At 44.1% G+C, this 26,138-nt stretch overlaps 2 protein-coding genes across 7 annotated transcripts in view; both read left to right on the top strand.

The window, feature by feature from the left end:
* Nucleotides 1-9,108: 9,108 nt before the first annotated feature.
* On the top strand, nt 9,109-9,429 carry LOC124971692 (protein S100-A10-like). Its single transcript, XM_047535342.1, has one exon. It carries the CDS (start codon nt 9,109-9,111, stop codon nt 9,427-9,429), a length of 321 nt encoding a protein of 106 aa, XP_047391298.1.
* Nucleotides 9,430-12,391: 2,962 nt separating this feature from the next.
* Nucleotides 12,392-26,138, top strand: part of Cd99l2 (CD99 molecule like 2) — a 100,322-nt gene continuing 86,575 nt past the window's right edge. For all 6 annotated transcript variants that reach the window (XM_047536384.1, XM_047536383.1, XM_047536382.1 and 3 more), the window contains exon 1: nt 12,392-12,656. In XM_047536384.1, coding sequence (XP_047392340.1) covers nt 12,590-12,656 — 67 coding nt within the window. In that variant the 5' untranslated portion in view covers nt 12,392-12,589. The remainder of the gene's footprint in view (nt 12,657-26,138) is intronic.

The raw sequence follows: 26,138 nt of genomic DNA, 5'->3' as shown, positions 1-26,138 counted from the left end.
GCTGGGAAGGCAACATCAAGGTGCCAACAGATTTGGTTATCAATGAGAGCCCTCTTTGGGACTTGCAGATGGCTGCCTTCTTGCCATGTCCTCACATGGCAGAGAGGGTACTCTATCTCTTTTTATAACGTCCCACCCTAGTGACCTAATTACCTCTCAAAGATCCCACCTCCTAATATCACATGGAGAGGGGAGGGCTTCAAAATGTGAATTTTTGGGGGACACAGACATGCATCCTCTCACACTATTTGATAAAATTTTAATAAGAATTATGGAGCCTTTAAAACATTTGCTCAGTGTCTTGTTTAGAAGACGTACTCAATAAACACTTGCCAGTTGATTATTTTTATAACAGCTTTGTTGAGATACCATTCATACACCACATAATTCACTCTTTTAAAGTATATAATTCAGTATAATTCAGTGTGTGCTTGTGTATGTTTTTAATATATTTATGTGGTTGTACAGCCGTCACCATTATCTAATGGCAAAACATTCTCATGACTCCAAAATGAAACCCTGGCACTCTATGACATCACATACCCGACCTCCCTCCCCTGATCCAGCCCTACACAACTATTAATCTGCTTTCTGTCTCTATGAATCTGACCACTCTAGACATTGTGTGTGAACATAATCACTCAGTATGGTCTTTTGTGTCAGCTTCTTTCACTTGGCATCATGTTTTCAAAGTTCATAGAGTTTCCAGTGTGCATTCATATTTCATTCCTTTTTATTGCCTAATGCTATTCCATTGTATGGATAGGTAATATTTGTTTATCTATTCCTTAATTGGACATTTGAGTTTCCACTTTCACTATTATAAACCCAGGGCCTCACCATGCTACATAAAGGTTCTGTTACAGAACTACACCCCCAGCCTGGACATGCTCTTTCAATTCTCTTGGTTATATACCTAGGAGTAGTTTCCATTGCTGGGCCATATTGTAACTCCACAGTTCACTTGTTGAGGAAATCCCAAATGACACCATTCTACATTCCCACCAGCAGTATGTGAAGGTTCTGGTTTCTTTCCATCCTCATCAATACTTGTCATTATCTGCCTTTTTGAGTATGCCCTCTGTAGTTGAGTGAAGTAAGATCTCACCATGGACTAACTGCTTCCTTTAAAGATTACCTATTGACTTTATGCTGGGGCTAAGTCCCAAGGTGGGAAAGAGCTGGGGAGACAAGGTACTGCTCTGGGTCAAGGACCATCCTCATGCTGGAGTTTGATGGAAAGAGTGGAGGTGGCGGAGGAAAGAGACACCCAAGTTACAGGACCACCAAAGATTAGGTATGCCCCTCCTCTTCACTGACCCAACTCAACCAACGTCTACTTGACAGCAATCACATGTACAGCTCCACAGGAGAAACACAAAGAAAGCTGTACCCCTGGCTTCCAGACGCTTTCCTTCTAGATAAAATGTACATAGGGTATATTTAAAAATAAAAAAAGTGAAATGCCCACCCAAGTTTGTCACAGAGGATTCCTTACTAAACAGAGAGATGAGGTTTGCCCTCCAAAGGCTTTGAGAAAGAAGTACATGTTAACCTGGGTTCAAGGGACATTATCGTTTGAATAAAAGGATGGAAAGGTTAAGAGAAGGTTCAACAGGTGGCAGAAATCATATTAAGTAAAGACAAGGAGGCAGGCAAGCAGAAAGCCCATTCAGGGGCAGTAAAGTCATGGGTTGTGCAAGATGAACTAAGGCGGGGAAGACTGGCCATTAAATGCCAGGCCAAGGCATGTGGCCTGATCCTGTAGACACTGGGGAGTCAAGGAACATTATATGTAAAGGAGGAGATAATTTTGGTTGTGGGCACTTTGAGACACAAGCTACCACTCAGTCAGCCAGGGAAATCAACCTGACTTCTGGGAACCAACATGGAAATGAGCACAGAGTGCACAGAGATACAGGATGGCACATGTCAACCCCAGGGCTCAGTTCGACCTGGGCAGAGACCAAAATGAGGGGGTAGGAAGCAGACATCTGTGATCACAAATGGGCTGGATGTCAAGAATGACAGAGCAGGAAGGAGATGCAGGTATGTGAAGACCTCTTTCTCTTCAGGACTCCACCTAAGAAGAAAGGATGGGGAGAGAACCAGATTCCAGGAGACACTGTGGAGACAGGGTTCAGAGAGCCCGTAGCCAGTGGGCTGACCCCTTGGTCCCCCAAACCATCTCAGTACATTCCAGGGACACTCACCAGAGGCAAGGCGAGGAGCTAGGAGGTGTGCGGGGGCTGAATGGGTGGTAGGGCCTAAGAGCAGAGCTGGCTACCCTGTACTTAGGGAGAGCATTCTTCTATTTTCTCACACATGGATTCTTTAATGGCTCACTTTTTTTGGCGGGGGGGAGTACTGGGGATTGAACCAGAGGCATCTAAGCACTAAGCCACATCCCCAGCCATTTTTATTTTTTTATTTTGAAACAGGTTCTCAGTTACTGAAGCTGGCCTCAAATTTGTGATGCTCTTGCCTCTGCCTCCCTGGTTGCTGGAATTACAGATATGTGCCCCTGCACATGGCCCACGGTAATTTCTTATCTACTTTCCATCTAAGAATTTGCCCATTGAGATACCTTATATAAGTGGAATCGTGCAATATCAAGCTTTTAATTTCTGGCTTATTTGGCTCAGCATAATGCTTTCAAGGGCCATCTATGTTGTAGCATACATCAACATTCATTCCTTTCAGTGACCGAATAGTATCCCTTTATGTTTGTATACCACATTTTGTTTATGCATTCATTGTTCAGTGGACACTTGGGTTGTATCCATCTTTTGGGTTTTCTGAATAACGCTGCTATGGACATATATGCACAAATATCTGTTCAAGTCCATACTTTCTGTTCTTTTTCATATATACACGGGATAATTGCTGGTAACTGCCCCCATAGTAAGCTGAATAGTGTTTCCTAAAATGTGTGTCCACTGGGAACCTCAAAATGTGAACTTACTTGGAAATAGGGTCTTTGAAGATGTAATTAAGTATGTCAAAATAGGGTCATATCAGATTAGCGTGGGCCCTAAATCCAATACCTGATGTCCTTATTCGAAGGCCATGCCAAGGCAGAAGTGGAGATTGGAGTGGTACACCCACAGGCAGGCGAAGCCTAGGATTGCCTGACAGTCATCCAGAGCTAGAAGGGGCAAGAAAGGGTTTTCTGTTAGAGCCTGCAGGGAGCACAGCCCTGATACCTTCTTAATTTTGAACCGTGGCCTCTAGAACTGTGAGAGAACATATTTTTGTTGTTTTAAGCTCCCAGGCATGTGGTAATTTGTTATGGCAGCCACAGGAAACTAATATGACCCCTCATGGGAGTATCAAAATTATTAAATACGAGACTTATCAAGTGCTTATCATAGCACCAGGCACATTGCCCAAGGCTTTTCAAGAAATTATTTTTCTCACCTGCCCACATCCAAAATACAAAGCACACTCAGGCACACAAGTTCTCTGAGGCCTTGTCCAGCTTACACAGCAGGCACCTAGCTCATACATCTTACCAGAAAGAGGGGACTTGCCTGGATGTGAATTTAAATGCTCAGTTGAACACTGACTTGCTGGTTGACCTGACTAAAGTCAGTTTCCCTCTTAGAAGATTTGCTATATCATCTATAAGGTTGTGATTTAATAGAAATGGTGCCCTCCCTCTTGGTTGCTGGGATGACTTGACAAGGGAATGCAGGTTTGGTACCATGGTTATGAGACAACTTGGAACTAGAAGGAATCTTAGAGATAATTCAGTCCAACCAACTCATTTTACAGAGGAGAAAAACAAGGCCCAGAGAAGGACAGTAACTTGCTCAAGTCACAAAATGATTCGTAACCTCTCTCTCCACCCCAAAAATATCTGTATGAGAGACTGGTAGTGCCCCAGCTCTTGAATGCTGAGCACCACAGATCCACCCTCAATGCAACTCCCCCAAGCTACAGAGAAGTAGCTTCAGGAGAGACTAGGTTTCCAGCAGAACACACTTCAGGAAGTAGAGAGTGCTTAACTGGGCCATAGCCACAGAAAGATCAAGAAACAGAAGGACTGAGCATGAAGGATGGCAGGAGTCAGCAACGTTTTTCTGTAAAGAGCCATACAGTGCAGAGTCAGCTTTGAGAACCATAGAAAAGCATGATAGATCATACACAAACAAATGGGTGTCGCTCTATGCCAATAAAACTTTATGGACACTGAAATTGCATGCTACATCATTTTTGTGTGTCACAAAATATTCTCATTTACAATTTTTCTCAATTATTCTTAGCTTGTAGGCCATGTGAAAACAGTAGACAGGACTTGACCTACTGGCCTTAGTTTGCCCAGCCATGGTCTCCTCAGGCCAAGTACAAAAACTCAGGAAGTACAGTCCTGAGAGGGGTCATTTTAATAGCTTCCCTGATGCCCAGCAACTCATGTTTATAAGAGAAATGAAAACATACATTCACCAAAAAAATAAAAAGACCATAAAACATATACGTGAATGTTCATAGCAGTGTCATTCACAATAGCCCCAAACTGGAAACAACCCACGTGTCCATCTACTGAAAAATGAATAAATAAAATGTGGCATATTAAACAAGTAATTATTATTCAGCCATAAAAAGAAATGAAATTCTGATACATGGTATGATGTGGTAGATGAGATTTGAGAGGGTCCCCAAGGGTTCATGTACAGGAAGCTTGGTTCCCAGTGCAGCAATGTTGGGAGGTGTTGGAACTTTTAAGAGTTGGAACTTAGTGGAAGGTAACTAGGTCATTAGGGCACTTCTCTTGGAAGAGAATAATGTAGTTCTCAAGGGACCCTCGTTAGTTTCCATGACAGTGGATTGTTATCAAAGAGCAAGACTGACCCCTGAATCTCCCTGGCTTTCTGTCTCACCATGTGATATGCATTTTTGCCATTGTGATGCCCCAGCCATAAGGTCCCCAGTGATTGAAATGATGGGGACTCCTGATCTTGGACTCTCAGCCTCCAAAACTGTGAGCTAAGTGAGCTTCTTTTCTTTACAAATTATCCAGCCTTAGATATTTTGTTATAGCAATGGAAACAAACAAGTAGCAGAGCATGAAGGAGCCTCAGAAACATGCTCACTGAAAGAAGCCAGACACAAAAGGCCATGTGGAATATGATTCTGTTTTATATGAAATATTTAGAATTAGACAACTCATACAGACAGAAAGGAGATCAGTGGTTGCTAGAGGCTGGTGGAGGGGGAAAGAGGAATGACTGCCTAGTGAGCAGAGGGTTTTGTTTTGGGGAGAAGAAAATGTTCTGGAAGTAGAGGAGATGGTAGCACATCACTTTTAAAGGGTTAATTTTATGCGGATGCTACCTCAGTTTAAAAACAAAACTTCCCTGATGACTCTATCTATCATGCTGGTAAGTTTGAAAAACCGGGCCAGTGGAAAGAACAAATTTCAAAGTAAGTTAACCCTGAAGCTGAACTCACAGCTGTGTGTTAAGGTAGAATAAGGCAAAGGACCCCCATGTCTTCCTGGGCTGGCAGTTTACAGTATGTTCTAGTGTAACCTGAGGGCTAGACTGGGGCCAGCCAGTTGAAGCAAAGGCATAAAGTTACTCCAGACAGGTGGAATGGTGGGTGGGGTAAGGAAGAGATGGAACTGGGCAGAGGGAAGCTGGTAGGTGAGGAATGAGCTGAGGGAGCTGCACAGGATGGAGAGACTGGATCCGATCTTGTAGGACTTTGCAGACCATAGACAGGAATTCAATCTTCCTCAGAGTGAGTTAGAGAGCCAGCCCTCCAACTGAGATTGGTGGGGTTTGAGCAAGGGAATGACAAGATCCCGGCTCCTTTTAAAGGAGCTCCCTTTAGCTGCTGAGTGGAGAGTGGGCTGGAGGAGGCAGCCCAGCAGCTTGCCAAGGCAGGGATGGGAACACATAGAAGACTAGACGGAGAGGGTTGAAGGATGCCTCCTGGGTCTGGGGGAGAGGCAGAGTGATTGGGGAAGAAAGATTGAAAGTTGTGTTTTAGACAGTGCAGTGTCTCTAAAAAGTCACTTCTGAATAAAATGGTATCACGACTAATTGGATGATGTATTCCACATTGGTGTTCTGTAACTTTTTCTGGGAGATTTCTTGGACTGCTTCAACCACAAAAAGACAATGTAAAGAGAGCAAACGTTGGTTTCTGTGGTTTAAGTCTCTCTAGTGCTTGAGGGAGACTTCACTGGGTAGGCTAAATAAACTCCTACTCCACATTTGGGAGGCAAATGTTAAGTCCTGTTCCTATTGAGGTCAGAATTGAGAGTAGAAAATGCTGCCTGGGAAATATTACAGAGACATAATTTATTTCTTGCCAAGTGCTTATGCAAATTCTATATGAACTCAACTGAGCACTGAAAAGAAATGTACGGAACAGTCTGTGCATTAGAAAAACATGCAGGTTTGAGGTTGTGCCCTGCTTGACTTGGCACGTAGGCCTCCTGAAGACACTAGGTGTTCTGCATAGAGATTTCAAAAGAAGAGGGCTGCTTCTCATGATAACGAGCCTTGAAGTGAAATCCTGACCCTGTTGCACCTCCTACTGTTTCTTCTGGATTGTTGCCACAATGGCCAGCACTGCACTGCTCACCACCTTGGGGTGTTAAGCCCCTCAAATCCCAAATGGGAATCTTCACAGGGATTCAGGATGAGATGACACTGTTATGAATATCTAAAAAGAAAAAAAAAAAAGGATGAGAGGATTCCGATCTCTGGGTAAAGGGGCCCTTCCCTGGGTAAGTGACTTTGCAGCATGTAAGTTAAGGGGCACGGAACTCTGTAGAAAACTGGAGATGGAAGGCAGCACACTGTCTACAAAGCCGCTGCTCCTGCCTGTCCTTTCTGGGCTGTCTCTCCCCGACTCCCTTTTCAATGCCGTGTGCCCCTCCTCCTGAGTACGATTGCAGGATTCTTGGGACTCCTTCCCCCCACTTCCCAGCTTTTCATTCTTGGATGTTTCCTGTCACTTACGGCCCCATTTTGAAAGGCAGACTCTTATTTCTATACAACAAAGTCTTGAAGTTCCTTCAAGAAATGGAACCACAAAATGCCAATATTCTGATCGTCTCACCCTGCAGTGCCACCCCATTCCAATTAAAACACATGGAGGTTGACATCGGCCACTAGGAGAGTCTAAACTGACGCCGTTATACAAGTACTGCATGACCAGGTTGCAGGCAACTCAAATTTCAAGTGTCCTCTCATTTCTGGGCCATCGCTTCAGTGTTTCTCCCAGAACACTCTCCCATCTGCCCAGGGAACTGTTCCCTTCCCTCTACATCAGCCCACCAGAACAGGACCTGCTCCAGAGCCCTAGCAGCTCCCAGTCTTCTCTCTCTAACTGCCTGAATCCCATGGAGTTTTAACTGCCCATCTTCTACCTCCATCCCTACAGGGAACCACCAGAGTTCTTGGACTTCCTGGAGTCTCCCCTGTATTGAGCAGGCCACACATCTAGCCCCCTTCCTTCTATCACTGCTACCTCCACCCCGCCCACTCCCTGAATCCAGCCTCACGACCCCATCTCCTCCCCCTAGGTGATATGGGTCACATTCCTGTGGACCACTTGCTGCCCCCCCACCCCACGCCATACTGCTGACTACTTAAAATTCTTTCATGGTTTCCCTCTGTTCTCAGGTTCAAATATTTGCTCATTGGCAAGGCATTAAAGTCGGTAGTTGAACTTGCCAGGCTACAAAGAGAGGAGAGATTAAGAATGCTGTGGAACTGGGTGCTGTGGTGACACCTATAATCCCAGGAACTTGAGAGGCTGAGGTAGGAGGATCACAAGTGTAAGGTAAACCTCAACAACTTTGCAGGACCCTGCCTCAAAATAAAAATAAAAAGGGCTGGGGATGGAGCTCAGTGGTTAAGCACCCCTGGGTTCCATCCTCAGTGCCAGAGGCAGGGAGAGGACCTGCTGTGGAGAGGCAGAAAAGACTGAAGGGTAATTTCCTTACAACCTGAAACATGTGAGAGGGCTTCTATTGACATATGGGGTGTGTTCCCAAAATTCTGCATATTGTTGGGATAACTAGCGGCTCCCAGCTTTGTGAATTTCGCTGAGTGGCTTTCTTTTTTATTTTATTTTGTTTGTTTTAAATTTTGGGACCAATAGTGTTGCCAATTTTTTATTTTGCAAAGTAAGCAATTAATCAAGACAGTACCATCTTTGCAGAAAATAAAGGACTTTTGTATACCAAAAAAGTTCACAATTTCAGAATAAAGGTCAGTACTCTAGCTTTTGGGGGGAGGGGATTGCCAAAACAATCCCTATAAGAGCCTTTGTCTCTTAATTGACTCACACAGCAGGAGCCCCGTGGGAAGGGAGAGTGCTCTTTTCCTGTTTCCACCTCTTACCCAGTCAGGATCCTAGAGGGCCATGAATGAGTGAGGCCCCCTTGAGGAACTCACAGGAATATAGTATTGAGGGTGGAGACAGAGTTCTTTACAAGGAAGGGTTTGGGAGCAGTTGGGAGCAAGAACAAGAACTCTGCGTTAGTGATAGCAGTGGGATTTTAATCGTTCTGGTAGGCTGCGGAGGCTCAGGGACTCTGAGATAACAGCTGTTTTGTAATTTAGAACACATCCTCCCATGGGCATGGTGTGTCCAAATCTTATGGTTTGGAAATACCAGGCTGGCCCTCAGAAGCCTACTGAACTCAGATTGCTGTAAACCTCCCAGTCTTATCTGTGTGTCTGCTGTGCTCTCAGGATAGCTTGGTGGACATTTGTCCACACCACACTTCTCTGCCTGAGCCAGAGCTGGGGAAAGGTGGCCATTTTGGGACGAGGACTTTAAGGACCAAATGGTTTTTCCAATTGGTGACAATTTCCAGGGCATGAGAATTTCGGGTGTAGCAAGAGGGTGGAAAGCTGGGTGCTGTGGCACACTTCTGTAATCCCAGTGGCTTGGGAGACTGAGGCAGAAGGATCACAAGTTCAAAGCCAGCCTCAGCAACTTAATGAGGCCCTAAGCAACTTAGCAAGAACCTGTCTCAAAATAAAATACAAAGGGATGTGGCGGCTAGCCCTCAGCGTCCCAGCTAGCCCAATGTCTGTGTCGCACCTGCCCTGCAAGGTTTCAACAGCCTTCATCAAAATGCCATCTCAAATGGAATACACCATGGAAACCATGATGTTTACATTTCACAAATTTGCTGGAGACAAAGGCTACTTAACCAAGGAGGACCTGAGAGTACGCATGGAAAATGAATTGCCTGGATTTTTGGAAAACCAAAAAGACCCTCTGGCTGTGGACAAAATAATGAAGGACCTAGACCAGTGCAGAGATGGCAAAGTGGGCTTCCAGAGCTTCTTTTCACTAACCACAGGCCTCACCATTGCATGCAGTGACTATTTTGTATTACACATGAAGCAGAAGGGAAAGAAGCAAAAAAGCCAGCAATTACTCCCATCCTGATAAAAGAATTCTCTGAAAGGGCTGCTTAAGGAATCTGCCCCACAGCTTCCCATTGTATAAAGATTTCATGAGAGGATCAGGATCCTTAGAAAATGTGCAAATAACATCCAACTCCCGTTTGACAAGCAGAGAAAGTTAAAACTTTTGATTTTTATGTTGTTTGCATTCTCTTGCCCTCAGTAAATAAAGTCTTTTTTTCTTTCTTTTTTTTTTAGTTCTGAAAAATAAAGTGATGTGGCTCAGTGGGGGAAAAAGTGTGCTCCTTGGGGGGAAGAAGTGGAGGACAAGGGGATGGTATATGGAGGAGCCAAGCTTGGCCATGAATTGGTCCCAGAACTCAGATGCATTGATAATGGGCAGTAAGTGTGTATGTGTTGGAGGCACAGATCATGATTTCTAAGTGTAGGGTTTCCTGTATGTATACAAATTTCATGTTCACTTGGAATTCAGCAGGGTAGCAGCAATCTCATTGAGTTCTTGTTCCAAGTTCCAGGCAGCTCTTCCACCTGGTACATTGGCCAGAGAGACTCACATTAACCCAACTTACAGGAGACTGAGAGACAAATTAGGTCCCAGATGAGCCATATTACAAAGGGAGAGTTATCTGGTAGAATAACTGATCTTGGACATATGCAACATTTTAATTAATGAGGGTTTTTTTTTTGATTGAGTATCTTTTGGCACATGATAACCATTGTCCTTGTCTCTTGGTTTTCATTCCTGTATCAGAGCAGGTCATTTTTGTGTTCATTCTATGTTCTAGAGGAGCATACTTTTTAGGTTCCTCATCCTCACCAGTCAATATAAATTCATGCCATGGTTCAGTCTGCTGGAATGGAGGTTAGCAATCTTTTTCTGTAAAGGTTAAATAGTAAATATTTTAGGCATCTTGGGCCCTGTAGTTTCTGTTCCAAATATTCATTTCTGCTCTGGTAGTACAAAGACAGCCATAGAAAATACAGAAAAGAATGGCCACGGCTATGTTCCCATAAACTTCATAGGCCTGAAATTTGAATTTTGTTTTAATTTCCCATGTCACAAAATACTTTTTGAGTTTTTGGCAGCCTTTTCAAATGTAAAAACTACTCTTAGCTGGGAGGCTGCACAAAATGGTGAGTGGGCCAGATTTGGTCCGCAGATTGCAGCGTACAAACTGCCCCTGAGCTAGGAGACAGTCTTATCACACATTATTACACTGTGGCAGGCATTTGGCTGGTGTGTTCAGGTGTCTCTGATGCACCTTTACCAGAGTTCTAGGTGGGTGTGACTATGTCCACTCCCTGTTGACTGAGATGACCTAGCTCAGAGGTTTACTTTCCACAGTGTTCACCTATCATAGCCTGAAGTGTTCCTATACACTATGAAGTGTAGTGGCCCATTAGTAGAACTTACCAGAAAGAGTTAAGTAATGGCCCAGGGCATCTAAGTGGAAAATTTGGGGGCATTTCCACAGCCTGGAATACACAGTAACCTCCCACCCTCACAGTAGCCAGTATTTCTTCAGCTGTTACAAGATTAACAAGCAACAATTCCACCATCATCACTGTGTGCTAGGTTGCCCACTTTTCAGGTCCAGCCAGGACAGGTACCACATCTGGTACTAAAGTATGAGTTCTTAGCCATTTACTAGCTGGGTTTCCTCCTTTTTTGCTGGTGTGGGGGGAGACTTCCTCCTTTGATGCTGTGGTACTAGGACTGGCTCCTTCCTCAACCTCCTTAATTACTGTGGTGATGCATAAGGTCCTTGTAAAGAATAAAATATAAAGAAATATGTCTGGAATGTGCCATGTGTAGAGTGTCAGTTCAGTGACTACAGCTACTTCTGTTCAGTCTACTGCTCATGTCACAAAATAAGCACTGCTCGGAAAATCACAAGATCCACTCCTTACATGCCATTTTGTTTTCTGCAGCCCCAGGATTCAAAGAAATGAATGGAAGCTCAGGAGGCTGCAGGAACCACTGCAGGTCTGGCAGGCACAGGAAGGCGGCCTAATGGGTACTAGGGAAACGTGATCATAGTTGCCCTGTAAGAAGGACGTGGCCCAGGACAGTCTGTGCAGCATAATGGCAGGGACAGGCTCAACGCCGCCACTCCGGAGCACAGTGGCGCTTTCTCTTTGTCCTTGAATACTACTTGCAGCTGGTGCTCTTCTCAAAAGCGTTCACGTCAAGGCTGCAGCGGGGCATTTTGCTGTCCGTGGTAGTGTCAGAATCTGATTTCTCTCCATCTGGGAGATGATCTCTATTTGCGGGTGTTCATGGGAAAGAACTGCAGCGCGTTTGTCGGTCACGGGGGTTTTCAGATCGACTCTGCAGTTGTGAACTTGCATTTTCAGCGCATTCATCAAAGCCTAGCGAGTGCTGACCCTGGCTCTATCCCAAGTCTCCCGAGCCCGAGGAGCTCCTGCTCTGGGCGGACCCCGATTCCTCTACACCTCCCTGGCACCCGGGCCGCTGCCTGGGGACCGCGGCCAGCCACGAAGAAACAGCCCTTTTCTTTAGTCTTGGGACAGGGTTCCACTACTTTTTCCTGCAGGGAGCTGCGAAGGGCTTTTAAGAATGCGGGTGCTGAGTTCAGGAGCGGCGGTGGAGGGGCCCCCAGAGAACAGTATTTATTGGGAGAACCTCAGGGCCATAAGGGGAAGAGTCCGGGACAAGGTGACCCAGCAGGCAGACGCACCAACAAGTGCACTCCGGCTTCGGGGGCGTCACCGCATGCTCGCTGCCGCAGCCTCCCGCCCGCGGCCTCTGGCGACTCACTACTCCCGGCCCTCAGGGCCCTAAGGGATTTCAATTGCTGGGACCCAGTGACGAGGGGTCGGCGGGCCGCGCCCCAGAAGTCAGACCGCCCCACCCACCAGGCGCCTGCGGCCCCGCCTCCCAGCGCCAGCCCCGCCCCTCTTCCCGCCCCCAGACTGCGGGCCCCGCTCTGGAGACCCAAGCGTGGTCCCGCCCCGCCGGCCTTGCCCCAGCCTCGTCGCCTGCAGGCGCCAGTACTCGCGCGCCCCCTTCCCCCGCCCTCCCGGGGCCGCGCAGCGCGCACCGGCTCTGGGCGGGGCCCTGCAGTGGCAGCAGGGCTCCTCCTCCTGCTCCTCCTCGACCTCCCCCTCCGGCCCTCTCGCGCTGTCCTCCTCTGGGGCCCCTCCGCCTGGTCCCAGCCATGGTGGCCTGGCGCTCGGCGGTCCTTGTCTCCCTCGCTTTCTTCTTGGCCATCCTGGTCCAGAGAGGTAAGGCGTGCGGGGGACGCGTGGGGACCCCGCCCTGGGGGCCCTGGAGTCGCTCTGTGCCTGAGCGGCCCGGCCCCCGCCTTGCAGGCCTGCGGCTGACGCGCCAGGCTGTGCTGGGCGGAGGTGCGGGGTCCGACCCCGCCGCGGTCAGTGTAGCTGGAGATGAGGCGTGGGGCCCCTCTTGGTGCTGAGCTACAGACAAGGAGATTGGACTCCGCTAAAATCCTGAACAAGCAGGTGTCACCACTGGTGACAACAGCTGTTCCCACGAGTTTACCTTAGGGAAAACCTTGGAAACAGCAGTCATTTTCGAAATTTGTGTGGGACCACCTGCAGCAAAAGCAACTGGGGAACTTCCTGGGCAGATTCCTACACCCTTGTGTTGGGATCGCCTTGGGGCTGGGGTGGGGGTGGAGGGTGGAGGGCGCGACGTGTAGGTGTAACTAGCTCTCTAGGTGATTTTGGTGTCTGCTTCAGGTTTCAAGCCTTTGGTCATATTTTGCCCAGGAGGAGCAGAGAGAAATTTCGCTGAATCAAAGGTGCAAGTTTCTTAGACTCTGTACTCAAAGTGTGGTCCAGGGCCCAGCCACATTGGCATCACCAGGGAGATTGTTAGAATGCAGCATCTTATGCCCTGTTCCTGACCTACTGAGTCAGATTCAGGGTTTTGTTTAGCGTTTTAACTAGGTCCCTGGGTAATTTGAAGGCACATTCAAGTTTAAGAAGCATTGTCTTAGAATAAATGCAGTCTGTGGTTAAAAATAGGGTCCTAAACATGTACCAGCAGAATCTTCTTACACTTATTTATATCCCATCTCCACATCAGAAAAGTGGTCTAAGGGAAACACTGCAATTTCAGCACTGAATCATGCTTTGAGCTTCTTGACAATGAAGGTAAATCCAACTAGTGAAAAACACGAGCTCAGAAAAACAAAGCTTTGACCTGGTATTGGATTCTACTAAGATTTATGTTACATATTGGGAACACTGGAAATCAGTGGACAGTACTAGCCAAGGTAGATTTGCAAAAGATGTAGAAATGTTTTCTTATGGTCTACCCCCCTGGAGTTGATACAAAAAGCCATTCAACATTCTTCAAAGGTAGGCTTGGTTTTAGGAACTGCTGATGCAGAAGTGAACAAAACTGAGACTGACTTCTGGAGCTGACCTCCACGTAGGAGGGAATAAACAAGTATACACATTTATAGAATATATGTTAGTGCTATGAAGAAAAATTAAGCAGGTTATAGGGACGAAGTGTTCTTGAATTTTCTCTTTCATTTTCCACTTTGAGAACACAATTTATTCCGTCTAATATGCGTCTGTGAAGAAAAGTGTACAGTTGTGCCCCTCTTATCCTGGGGAGATACATTTCAAGTCTCCCATTGGATGCCTCAAAGCACAAGTATTACTGAAGCCTGTATATACCATGTCTTGTACTATATGCCAGGCAGCATTGCCATGGATCCTGTCTTTCCATGTCCTATGCCCTGCTGCCTCATTTTTTCTCTTTCTACATTTCTACATTTGTACATAATAGTTGCACTTAATGATGGGATTTGTGGTTATATATTGGTAAATGCATACCATATAACAATATAATTTGACCAATATTACTCCCTAGCACTTACCCCCTGTCTCCACTCCTCCCACCCCTTGGTCCATTTCCTTTATTGCTTTCCCTTTGATTTTCATGAGAACTAACCCCACCTTTCTTTTCCTTTTTCCTCTCTAGCTTCCACATATGAGAGAACACATACAACCCTTAACCTTCTGAGTTTGACTATTTCACTTAACATGATGGTCTCTGGTTCCGTGCATTTTCCTGCAATTGTCATAATTTCATTTTTTATGGCTGAATAAAACTCCATTGTGTAGATATGCCACATTTTCTTTATCCATCCATCCATTGGTTGATGGACACCTAGACTGGTTCCATAGTTTGGCTACTGTGAAATGTGCTGCTATAAACATGGGTATGCATGTATCACTGTACTGTAATGACTTTAATTCTTCAGGGTAAATACTGAGGATTGCTATAGTGGATCATATGGTGGTTGCATGCTTCGCCTTTTGAGGAACCTCCATACTGATTTCCATAGTGGTTGTACTGGTTTACAGTCCCACCAACAGTGCAAAAGTGTTCCATTTTCTTCACATCCTCTCCAGCATTTATTATTATTTGTATTCTTGAGGACTGCCATTCTGACTGGTGTGAGATGAAATCTCAGTGTAGTTGAATTTCATTTCCCTAATTGCTAATGATGTTGAACATTTTTCATATAGTTGTTGGCAATTTGTATTTCTTCTTTTGAGAAGTGTCTAATTCATTTGTCCATTTATTTGATTTTCTGGTATTAAGTTTTTTGAGTTGTTTATATATTGTACATATTAATTCTCCATCAGAAGAGTAGCTGGCAAAGATCTTCCATTCTGTAGGTTCTCTTTCCACATTCCTAATTGTTTCCCTTACTGTGCAGAAGCCTTTTAATTTGATGCATCACATTTATTAACTCTTGGCCACATCATTACTCTTCAACTTTTTATTAACTAAAATAAGAGTCACTTGAACACAAGCACCACAATACTCCACCGTTGATCTGATAACCCAGAACAGCTACTAAGTGACTTTGTGGGTGGGTATTGCATACAATTTGAAACTTGAATCATTTATTTGTGGATTTTCCATTTAACATTTTCAGTCCACATTTGACCACCAGTAACTGAAACTATGGAAAGAAAATCCTCAGAAAGTGAAATGGTAGATAAGGTGTGTGAGAGGGAGACTATTGTAATCATTTGATTGAATTGCCACTAATAGCATGGAATTTTGAAAGATGAATATAAATGATCAAGCATCAGCTTTTCATTGTTTTGAGTTATACCTAGTTGATTTAGGAGGTACTGAAGGAGACAGAATCAGTGCAACCATTTTACAAATGAGAAAAGAGGCACAGAGAGGTGAAGTAACTTGTCTCAGATCATCCAGTAAGATTAATTGGCATAGTTACTTGACTCTACAAACACAGCCTTTAAGCTCTAGACATTGTGGCTTTATACCTGGAGCTGTTCCACTTCTAATACTTAGTTGCTTTGGGAAAATGAGTTCTCTAAACCTGTTTGCTCAACCACATAATGCCTAATAATTCACAAAGGTATCTTGGGATCAGGAATGTGTCACTCTTAGATCTGAAGCCTTGCCACCAGCTACCACCTCCTGTGTGCTTGCTGTGTGACACAGATATCACATAACTTGTTTTTAATTGCCCCAATAATTTTGCAGGTTACATATTATCCTTGCCTTCCACATGAGGGGATCCTGTTCACATAGGTCAGAAGAAATAGACCCAGGATTCAACCCAGATAGGACTGCTACCCAGTGATCTTTTATTGTTGTTTAAATTAAGAATGCTGAACCAGATACAGGTTCGTTTCAAGGTAGGGACCCAGTTTTCTGGGTCTTTCGTCCAAAATAAGATTTTTGCATTAGCAGTCTGCTCCAGAATCTGGCCGGTTAGCTTCAGCTGCTGTATGGAAATGAAGAGACACAAAGCAGGTGTTCAGTGAGGCACTGGCTGGCTCTCCTTGAGTGCAACTTCTTCTAGGTTCTAGTCCTCAGTAATGGGTACGACTGAACAACCCCAGCAGACCTCAGAGAGCTCACGGGACATCAGGGCATGATTTGTGAAAACCCTCCAGGCTCTGGCAAGTAGAGACAGGCATAGGCTCCTAGGAATTTAAAGGGCAGTTAACAAGTCATCCTTGTTCTAATTACAGAGGGGTATTCAGTTCACTGTGTATTTTAGTGCTTTGGTTCTTTTGAGCAGGAGGGAGAAGGAACTCCATGGTGTGGGTGGATAGTATTCATAGCAGCTTCCCATTTCCATAGGCACATACAGGTGACATACCTATCCTCAGATCAAGCAAGCCTGCCCTATGCCCTGGTGACTCTGTGCAATCTGCTTAACTGCTCTGTGCCTCAGTATTCCCATCTGCACAATGAAAATAACAACACTATCCACCTCATAGCATTGTTATTAGTATTAAACAAATAGGAATACACAAAGCGCTTAGCATGGTGCCTGGCAGAGTGAGCTCTGTGTTAGTGTTAGTGATTATTACTCATATTACCAAAGATGTGCCAGGCCACATTTTAAAAATGCACATTGCAAACCTTGAAAGCATCATTTATACAAAATGTCCATACTTGGCAAGTTCATAGAGACAGAAAGTAGATTAGTGGTTGCTAGTGAATAGGGGAAAGGAGTGGGGAGGGATTGCTTAATGGGTGAGAGGTTTCTTTGGGGTAATGAAAATGTTCAGGAACTAGATAGAGGTGATGGTTGCACAACCTGTATATGTACTAAAAACCACTGAATGGTACACATTGAAAGGGTGAATTGTGTAGGTGTGAATTATATCTCCATACAAAAATTCACTATGTAGTCTAAGTAGAACAAATGTGAGAGGTGGCAGTATATGACCCTGGGTTGGGACTGGTCTTCGGGACCCTTGGCGTGTTCAGGAGGGGTGAGACCACAGCAGGCCACAGGTATTGGCAGTGCTCATTTGCCAGACTGGGATCTAGGCACAAACCTGAGGGATGACTTGAGGTATCAGGTCTAAGCTAGTTGGGCCCCTGGGGCACTGAGGGTTGACCCTGAGTTGCTTTATCCTGCTGCCTAAGTACTGGAATGGTCCAAAGGAATCCAGCATCATGGGGACAGGGAGAACTTCCCTTTCGTGGATGGCTCTATAGGTCAACATTATGTGTGCCAGTTTGTCACTTCACAGGGCCTGAGCATTCTTACCTTTTAGTCTCACTTGCTTTTAGTACTTTGCTGTTAAGGTCACCTCCCCAGCCCTATCCTTTCCATCACACTAGATACCAGCTAGCTAACTAAAATGTCCTTTGAATATGTTTTAAAACACACACACACACACACACACACACACACACACACAGAGTGAGAGAGAAAGAGAGAGAGAGAGACACACACACACCATCTAAGAGCCAGCATCTGCAGGCACTGAGGAAATGCCTGAAGTTGTCCCAGTAGAGGTGACACAATAAGTCCCCTATTTTTGGCTCTTCAGAGGGATATGAGTGTGAGGAGCTGGGCTTGGTCCTGGTGAGTTCAGAAAAGATGCCTTCCAGATACGCTGACTTTCCTGTTCCCAGCTCTGTTCCACACCTGGGGTTTTTGCTTTTCTTGCTGCTTGCACTCTTCAGTTTTGCACTTTGCATGTTTTTCCTCTGCTGCTCTATGTGCTGAGGGGCCTGGCTCAAGGGGTTCCTGATCTCCAATCCAGAACTGGCACTTCCTGAGGCCTACTGAGAGGTCGACTGATGGGTGAATTGTGGTTTTCATGTCAAAGCATTAAGTCATCATAAACAGTTTTGAAGAGCTGACAGTGAAATATTTCCCATAGTTAGTTTACATGCGAAGGGGAATTAATTGAGGAAGCAGAGGGAATTAAGGTTGCTAGATTTCTGTCCTTAAAATAAGGTTATTCTGGATTATTCAGGTGGGCCCAATGTGATCACACAGGTCCTTTAAATATGGAAGATGGAGGCAGAAGAGTCAGTGTCAGAGCCATGCCATGAGAAAGCGACTTGACCAACCATTGCTGGCTTTCAAGGGGCCAGGAGCCAAGGAATGTAGGTGGCCTCTAGAAACTATAAAGAGCAAGGATTGGTTTCTCCCCTGCAGCTTCCAGAAGTAACCATCCCTGCCGGCATCTTGATCTTAGCTCAGTGAGACCCAGATTGTACTTCTGACTTCCAAAACTATTAAGATAAAAATGCATTGTTTTGAATCTTTAAATTTATTATATTTTGTTAAAGCAGAAATAAGACAAAAAAGAAACTAAGATTAGATATTAACATCCTCTTCATCTTTGAAAACTGAGTATGTGATGTTTCCTTACATTGTTGTAATTTCACATGTTTGAATCAATCACCAGTATGGTCTAACTTCAGGATTTTGAAATAAATGTTATTGGCACAGCAGCAAGTGTTCAGAAACACTTTGGAGAGCAGTTGGGTTTCTGTTACTTAGTTTGATTCAGAACTGTTTAACAAGGAGACTAGACTGCTTTTTGCTTTGGATCGTGGCTTTTGCTGTAGGCTACCTGCAGTGGGGTTCTAGGTCTGCGGTCTAGGGCCAGCAGACCATAGGTTTCATTTGTCTGAGCCATGCTTGCCAGAGGAGGAGGAGGAAGACTGTGTTCACCTTTCTGGCTGCCTATGTGGCTTTCCCTGCCTGTACTGACTTCCTGTTTCCCAAGCTGGGTGAGGGCAGAGGACCAGGGCAGGAGTGTGTGCACCTGAAATCCTCTCTAGCTTCAACCAGTTTTGAGCTCTCCTTTTTTTTTTTTTTTTTTTTTTTTAGCTTCGTACAGCTATAAAATAGCTTTGAAAACTGTGGTAGTTTAATCTGCAAGTATGAGGCCTCTATTCAGTGAACCTCTGTTCAAAGAGAGACTAGAAAACACCTGGCTGGCATTGCTAAGTGGATCTATTTGGAATTCTTTTCCAAATAATAGGTGATGCCCTCTGCAGAAAGTATTGCTGCAGTGTGGAATTCATTACCACTGTAACAGTGCCAAGACCCAGCTGGGGCTCATTTTGATATTTAAAAACCTTTAGGGCTGGGGTTGTGGCTCAGTGGTACAGTGCTTGCCTAGCACATGTGAGGCCCTGGGTTCAAATCTCAGCACCACAGAAAAAAATAAATAAAATAAAGGTATTGTGTTCATCTACAACTAAAAAATATATTTAAAAAAACCCTTTATTCCCGTTTCATCTAGCCTGGGATGATGAAACTGTTAGGTATTTCTTTTGCCCTAAGGACACTTTGAGACACTGAGGGAACCTAAACCCAACTGGAAGCCGGAGGCAAGGGAACCCACTGATGCAACTCATACCAGTCAGACAGAGAGCCCACTACATATCTGCTAATGCCTGAATGAGTGTTGTTAAAGCAGGCCCCATGTGGGGTCTCCTCTGCATTTCACCCCTCTGCCCCTCTGTGGGTGAAACATGGCTAAATCAGGCACTTGCTCCAAGAGCTTAGAATCCAGACAGCTTTGGAAGCAACAATCCATAATAACTGTCGTGTGTGTCTTAAGAGACATGAGGATTCCACTGTTACTGCAGTGCTATCTGACTAGAAGGCCCCCTTTCTCTTTCGGTTGTTATCTGCTGCATAACCAACCTCTGCAAACCCAGTGGCTTGAACAACGCCCATTTTACTATGTCCATAGATTTCATAGGTCAAGAATTCAGAAGAATGCAGTAGGGATGGCTTGTCTTTTCTCTATAGTGTCTGGGGCCTCAGCGAGGAAGTTGCCTCTCTCTTGCCAACCAAAAATGACTGCAGACATTGTTCAGTGTGCCCTAAAGGGCTACATCCTCTCCTGGTTGAAAACAACTGCTACAGAGAAGATATCTCTCTCTCTCTCTCTCTCTCTCTCTCTCTTTCTGTTTTCAGTGCTGGGGATGGAAACTAGGGCCTCTTGCATACTAGTCAAGTATCTACCACTGAGCTATACCCCCAGCCCAGGACAGCCATATTCTTTGTAGTTCCCCTGACTTTTCTCAGTATTCTTCATGAATCACTTAAATTTTTTGTCATGATCACTTTGCCTCAGGATAGATGTGTTGTAGGAAATCACAGGCAATCCTTGTGAACTGGCATCAGCTCCACAGACTCAAGGAATCTGCCCTAAACTCCTCAATAAGCTTTGAGTTCCTCCTGGTTAGATCAGGTCTGTCACCAATCTCCTCAGGTAGTTAGTTTTTTCCTGCCCAGATTTTCACAGATGGCTCATCTCATCTCTTTCATGTTGAACCTTATTAGTTTCCATTTTAGATGACAACCTTGTCCTTTTTAATATGTTTGATTTTTTCTGAGAGCCAGAGAAAAAGAGTAAACAGCAAAATGAACCAAAGACATACTCAGGCAGTTCATAAAAGAAGAGATCAAATTGGACAATAAACATATGAAAAGATGATCAACCTCATTAGTAATTGGAGAGATGCAAATTAAACTATAACAAGATAAAATTACATGCCCTCCAGTAGGCTAAAAATGATAATAAAATCTGACAATACCAAATGTTTACATGATTACAAGGGTAATATGTGTTCTTTGTGGCAAATGTGGAAAATATAGAAAAGTGTAGAGAAAACACAAACCCCATAGCCTAGGGCTAACTCCTGGTACCATGTTGGAATTCAGAATTTCAATAATTTTTTCTATGCAGAAAATATGTGTTTCAAGTTACTGATGTTAAATTGACTACTATATCCCTTTCTTCCTTTGTTGTGAAATAGAACATATAGAAAAATGTACAAGGCTTATATGTACAGAATAACAGAGAAGTGTAAAGTGAAAACCTGTATCACCATCAACCAGGTAGAAAAACAGAATGTTGAGAACACCTGGGTGACTCCTATGTTCCCCTCCTGATCACAGTACCTGTCCTCCCACCTCCCAGAGGTATCCACTACCCTGATTTTAGGGCGGTTATTTTCTTGATTTATTTCATCCTTGTACTGCCTATGTATGCAACCCTAAGTAATGTAGTTTTACCTGTTTTTTTTTTGGTTGTGTGTGTGTATGGTTGGGGGATGGAATCTATGATCTTGTCTGTGGTCTTACGCATGCTCAGCAAGCATTCTACCACTCAGCTATATACCCCAGCCTCAGTTTTTCCTGTCTTTCATTTTAACTTTATAGAAATGAAATTCCACTGACTGTAATCTGTGTTTTGTGTCTTTCCCCCACTGTTGTTGAGTATCTGTTGTATGTAGCTCTCTTCATTCATTTTCATTGCTATGTATTCCACTATTTGAACATACCACAAATTTTGGAGGTTTATACAAATACATTCTTTTATAAATGGACATTTGGGTAGTTTCCAATTTAGGGCCATTTCAAGCAGTGCTGCCAGCATTTTTATGCTGATGTGCCCAAGTTTCTCTTGGGCAGAAATTCTCAAACTGTGACCTGGAAGCCTTCATGGGGATGTGTCCTCTTTCATGGGTTCACAAAATCCAACTATTAACTATTTTCATAGTAACACTGAGGTGTCATTTGTGTTTTGCACTTTCCTTCTCTGATGAATCTATAGAATATTTCAGAGGCTATGTGATGTGTGACAGAATTTCTCTAATAGCTGATGGAATGTGTGCTGTTCTGTGCTTTAAAAATATGTTTTAGAAGCCATGCACAGTGCTACACACCTGTAATGCCAGGGGCTCAGGTGGATCTTGAGTTCAAAGCCAGCCTCAGCAACTTAGCAAGGCCCTAAGCAACTCAGTGAGACCCTGTCTCTAAATAAAATTAAGAAAGGGCTGGGGATGTGGCTCAGTGGTTAAGCACCCTTGGGTTCAATCCCTGGTACCAAAAAAAATTAGTTTCTAATATGATAAGCAAGAGTAAATATAACCCACACAAACAAAGCTCTTTAAGTTCTTCAACAGTTTTTAGTGTAAGGGCAAATAGTTTGAAAATTGCTGCTCTTGGGATTATACCTAAGAGTGGAGTTTCTGGATTCCACAGTATTTGTAACTTTGGTTTTATTAAGTGGTGCCAGACTGCCTCCTGAATCGGTTACCTGTTTATCTTCCCACCAGCAACTTATCAATGACTGTTGTGCCACCACCTTGGCAACACTTGGTGTTGTCAGAGTTTATTGTAATATTAGTCTCCAAGTGGGTTTCTAGTAGTATGTTATCATGATTTTGTTTGCATATCTCTGATTACTATTTATCATCCAGTTTGATTTCTTCCTTTGTGAACTTCCCAGTCAAGTCTCTGGCTCATTTTCCAGTTGGCTCCCACTCACAGTGCTTTATTTTCTTGTGTTCTTGGTTGTAGTTCCATTGTTGTTGTTTGTTTCTTGGGACTGTGTACTGCTTATTGCCATTTAAATATGTACGTAGGCAATCTCTGAAGCCTGGGGTAATTATACCATCTTCCAGAGATTTGTGTTCAGTTTCGTTAGTTGCCTATGTGACTAGTCTGGCCCACCTGAGTGACACAAATTTCTTACCTTTTCCCTTGGTTTCATCAGGACCAGACAGTCTTCTTTGCAGCCCTCTGGAGTTGAACTTGGGAGGTTGAGGTTTGTTTCTGAGTCATGCTTACCCCACTGGTATAATATTTTAGGGTTCCAGTTAATATGGAAAGAACTTTATTACATTCCTTCATTTAGTGCCCCTAAGTTCGGACTTCAGTCCTCTTTGCCTGTCTTGGAATGTTTCTGAAATCAAAGCCATGGTTTGTCAGATGCCCTTGTAGCAAGTGGATGGGTATGTGTGGGCTCCCACCTCTCTGAATTTCCTGCTGTCTCATAGGTTTTGTTGTGGTTATTTTTACCACCTTGTCAGTTCTTTAGCACTTTAAAATATTTTTAAATGATGCTTTAAAAATCACCCACTTTAGGCCAGGTGTGGTAGTCCACATCTGTAGTCCCAGCTACCGTGGAGACTAAGGCAGGAGGATCGCAAGTTCAAGGTCAGCCTCAAAAACTCAGCAAGACCCTGAGTCAAAATAAAATTTAAAAAAAAAAACACTTTTTTTGGTACTTATTCAAGATAAGAGCCCCCCCCAATTTTATTTTTAACTGATACAAATTATGCATATTTGTATTTATGAAGTACCTTGTGATTTTTAATACGTGTACACATTGTATAAGATTCCAGTGAGTGTAAGCACATCTATCTCCTCATTTATTTCTTTATGGTGAAACCATTCAAAATCCTTTCTTCTAGCTTTTCAAAAAATTATACAGTATATTGTAGTTATCTGTGGTCCCCCTGCTGTGCTTTAGAGCACCAAAATTGCACTTGAGTTGTTTTTAATAGGAAAGTTGTTCCAAATAATCGATTTTGCCATTAATAGAAACACACACTGTATGTCTTTGTCCTGTTTATCTGTTTAGCCTTATGTTTTGAATTTTTCATTATATAATTAAAATTGCTTTGAATATATGATTTTGGTGAATATTTATGTTGATTCTAGGTGTTTGCTATTGTGCATGATATTTGGTTGAGAGTAAGCTATCTGGTTACAGGGTAGCAGGCAGAAAGAAGCAGGAGAGAGGAGGTCTAAGACCTTAGTTAGTATTTAATTAATGTTAACTCTTGTTATCATTATCATCACATGTGCCCATGGAATGGCTGAGGGGGTATATGGAGCATTCCCGTCTGATGGCCTCAGCCTGTTCTGTGGAGGAGGAGACAGATAAAGGGAGCCAATTCAGAAATCATGATTGCCAAGAAATCCTGGGACCTGGCTGCAGTCACATACCCTGAACTAGAAGCTGGTCCAGTGCCAGTCAGCATAGTGATATGAGACTTTCTTCTGCGACACAGAGGATGTAGGACAGATGAGGCTGGACACACAGGGAATTTTCAGGAAGCAGGTTTATTGGATGCAGGGTCCAGAGGGGCTGTCAGCTAAAATTCTTTGGATCTTGAGTCTAGAAATTCTTGGAACTTTATACCCAAGGCACGGGGAGACAGGGCCTGGAGGTTTACATTTTATAGGGTCTACATAAAAGCATTTTTTCTTGAGTTCACAGAAAGTGCTTTTTATCCCATTTTTTACATTAGTCAGAGGTTTTATGACAGAAGCAAAAAGAACATCATCAAGTCTGCAGCTAAACGTAGTTCTTGCAAGATGAAGTGACTTAGTCCTCACAAGAAATTGGAAGTCCTATCCCACACTGAGTTTTTTGTAGAAATTTTTGCTGATGTTCTGTTATAAAGCTTCCTGGCAAGAAGAGGAACTTCTATGCTACAAATATAGTGGAGTTTCTGCTTAATTATGGTAAGGGCCTTCTCGGTGGGGAGTCTCTGGTGGGCTTCTGTGGCACTGTTCCAGAATGTAGTGGGGCCAGTGGTGGGGTGCTTGTGTGCCAGTCAGTTCCCTCCAGGAAGTGTCAGTTGAGTTCTGCTTATGTGTCCAGCACCTTGGTTGGTGCTGGGACAGTGGAGACCAGGCAAGCACTGGCCCTGCTTTAGAGAACACCCAGCCCAGTGGGGCGAGAGGATGGATCCTTTTCCTAGAGTTGGGGATTGACCAGGCATGGGTATAGACCATTGTGACATGGATTTACTAGAATCTCTGTGGTGATCAAGCTGGGACTATGTCAGGTCAGAAAGGAGGAGCAGAACCAGAAGGGATGGCAAAGGGCTGCTTGGCAAGCTCTGCAGGTCTAGTGGGGCAGGAAGTCAGGCCAGGGTTGGGAAGACAGGCCCAGGGCCAAAGAGTGGGATTTCCCTGGTGGGGCAGTTTCTAGTCCTGCATGGGGATGTGCTTGACTTTATTGAAGCTGGAGATGAGGAAGAAAGGGAAGAGACGGTGGGCAGGATCTGGTGGATGCACAGGCTATAAGGACTTGGGGCAGAGAACCCAGCCAATAACAAGCAATTCCAATTCCATCTCTTTTGATAACTGGAGGCCAGGAGAGGACAGACCCAAGGAGAAGGGAAATAGCCAGGTGGCTGCAGACTTAACAGAGGAGGGGTGCTGCTTGAGAGTGAAGATAGGTAGGTTTTTTGGAGGGCCTTGATCTTCCCTCTAGAGGAAGAGACAGGTAGAAAGTCACAAAGGGACTTGGCCAAGGTCACAGATGGGACTTTGTGTCCACTGTCTGTGAACTGCAGAAGCCTCTGCATAGTAGGCTGATTTTCCTTCCCATCTCAGGTATTAGAAGAGTTGCATTTTTACATATCATACAATTCACTCATTTCAAGTGCATAATTAAGTGCTTTTTCTAGTATATTCACAGAGTTGCCCAACTCTCACCATTATCTAATTTTAGAACATTGTTAATGCAAAAGAAACCCCCAACCCTGTAGTAGTCCCTCCATTGCCTGCCTTCCCTCCAGCCCCTGGCAGCCTCTAATCTACTTTCAATCTCTATGGATTTCACTCAGCATGGATCAGTACTTCATCTTTTTATGGCTGGCTAACATTCTATTGCATGGATAGACAATTACATGCTGCTTATCTGTTCTTCACTTGATGGGCATTGGGTTGTTTCTACTTTTGGCTGCTATGAATAATGCTGTTATGAACATTTGTGTATAGGGTTTTATGTGGAATTAGGTTTTGTGTGGACTTAGGTTTTACTTGGGAATTACCAAACCATGTGGTAACACTATGTTTAACTTTGTAAAAGACTGCCTGTGTTACAAAACTGCTGCATCATTTTATAATCGCACTAGCAGTGGATGGGGGTTCCAATTTCCCCACATCCTCACCAGCATTTCTTTTTCTTTTCCTTTTTTGATTCTTGCCATCCTAGTAAGTGTGAAGTGGTAGCTCCTTGCGGTTTTGATTCACATATCCCTGGTGACTAATGAAGTTAAACCTTCTCCATTCCTGTGCTTATTGGACCATGTGTTCTGGAGTGAAAATCTATCTAGTGCAGAGGGTATGAAACTAGAATCAGTAGACC

Source organism: Sciurus carolinensis, chromosome X (genome assembly GCF_902686445.1).
Source record: "Sciurus carolinensis chromosome X, mSciCar1.2, whole genome shotgun sequence".
Taxonomy (NCBI): domain Eukaryota; kingdom Metazoa; phylum Chordata; class Mammalia; order Rodentia; family Sciuridae; genus Sciurus; species Sciurus carolinensis.
This window is presented reverse-complemented; position numbering and strand designations above follow the sequence as displayed.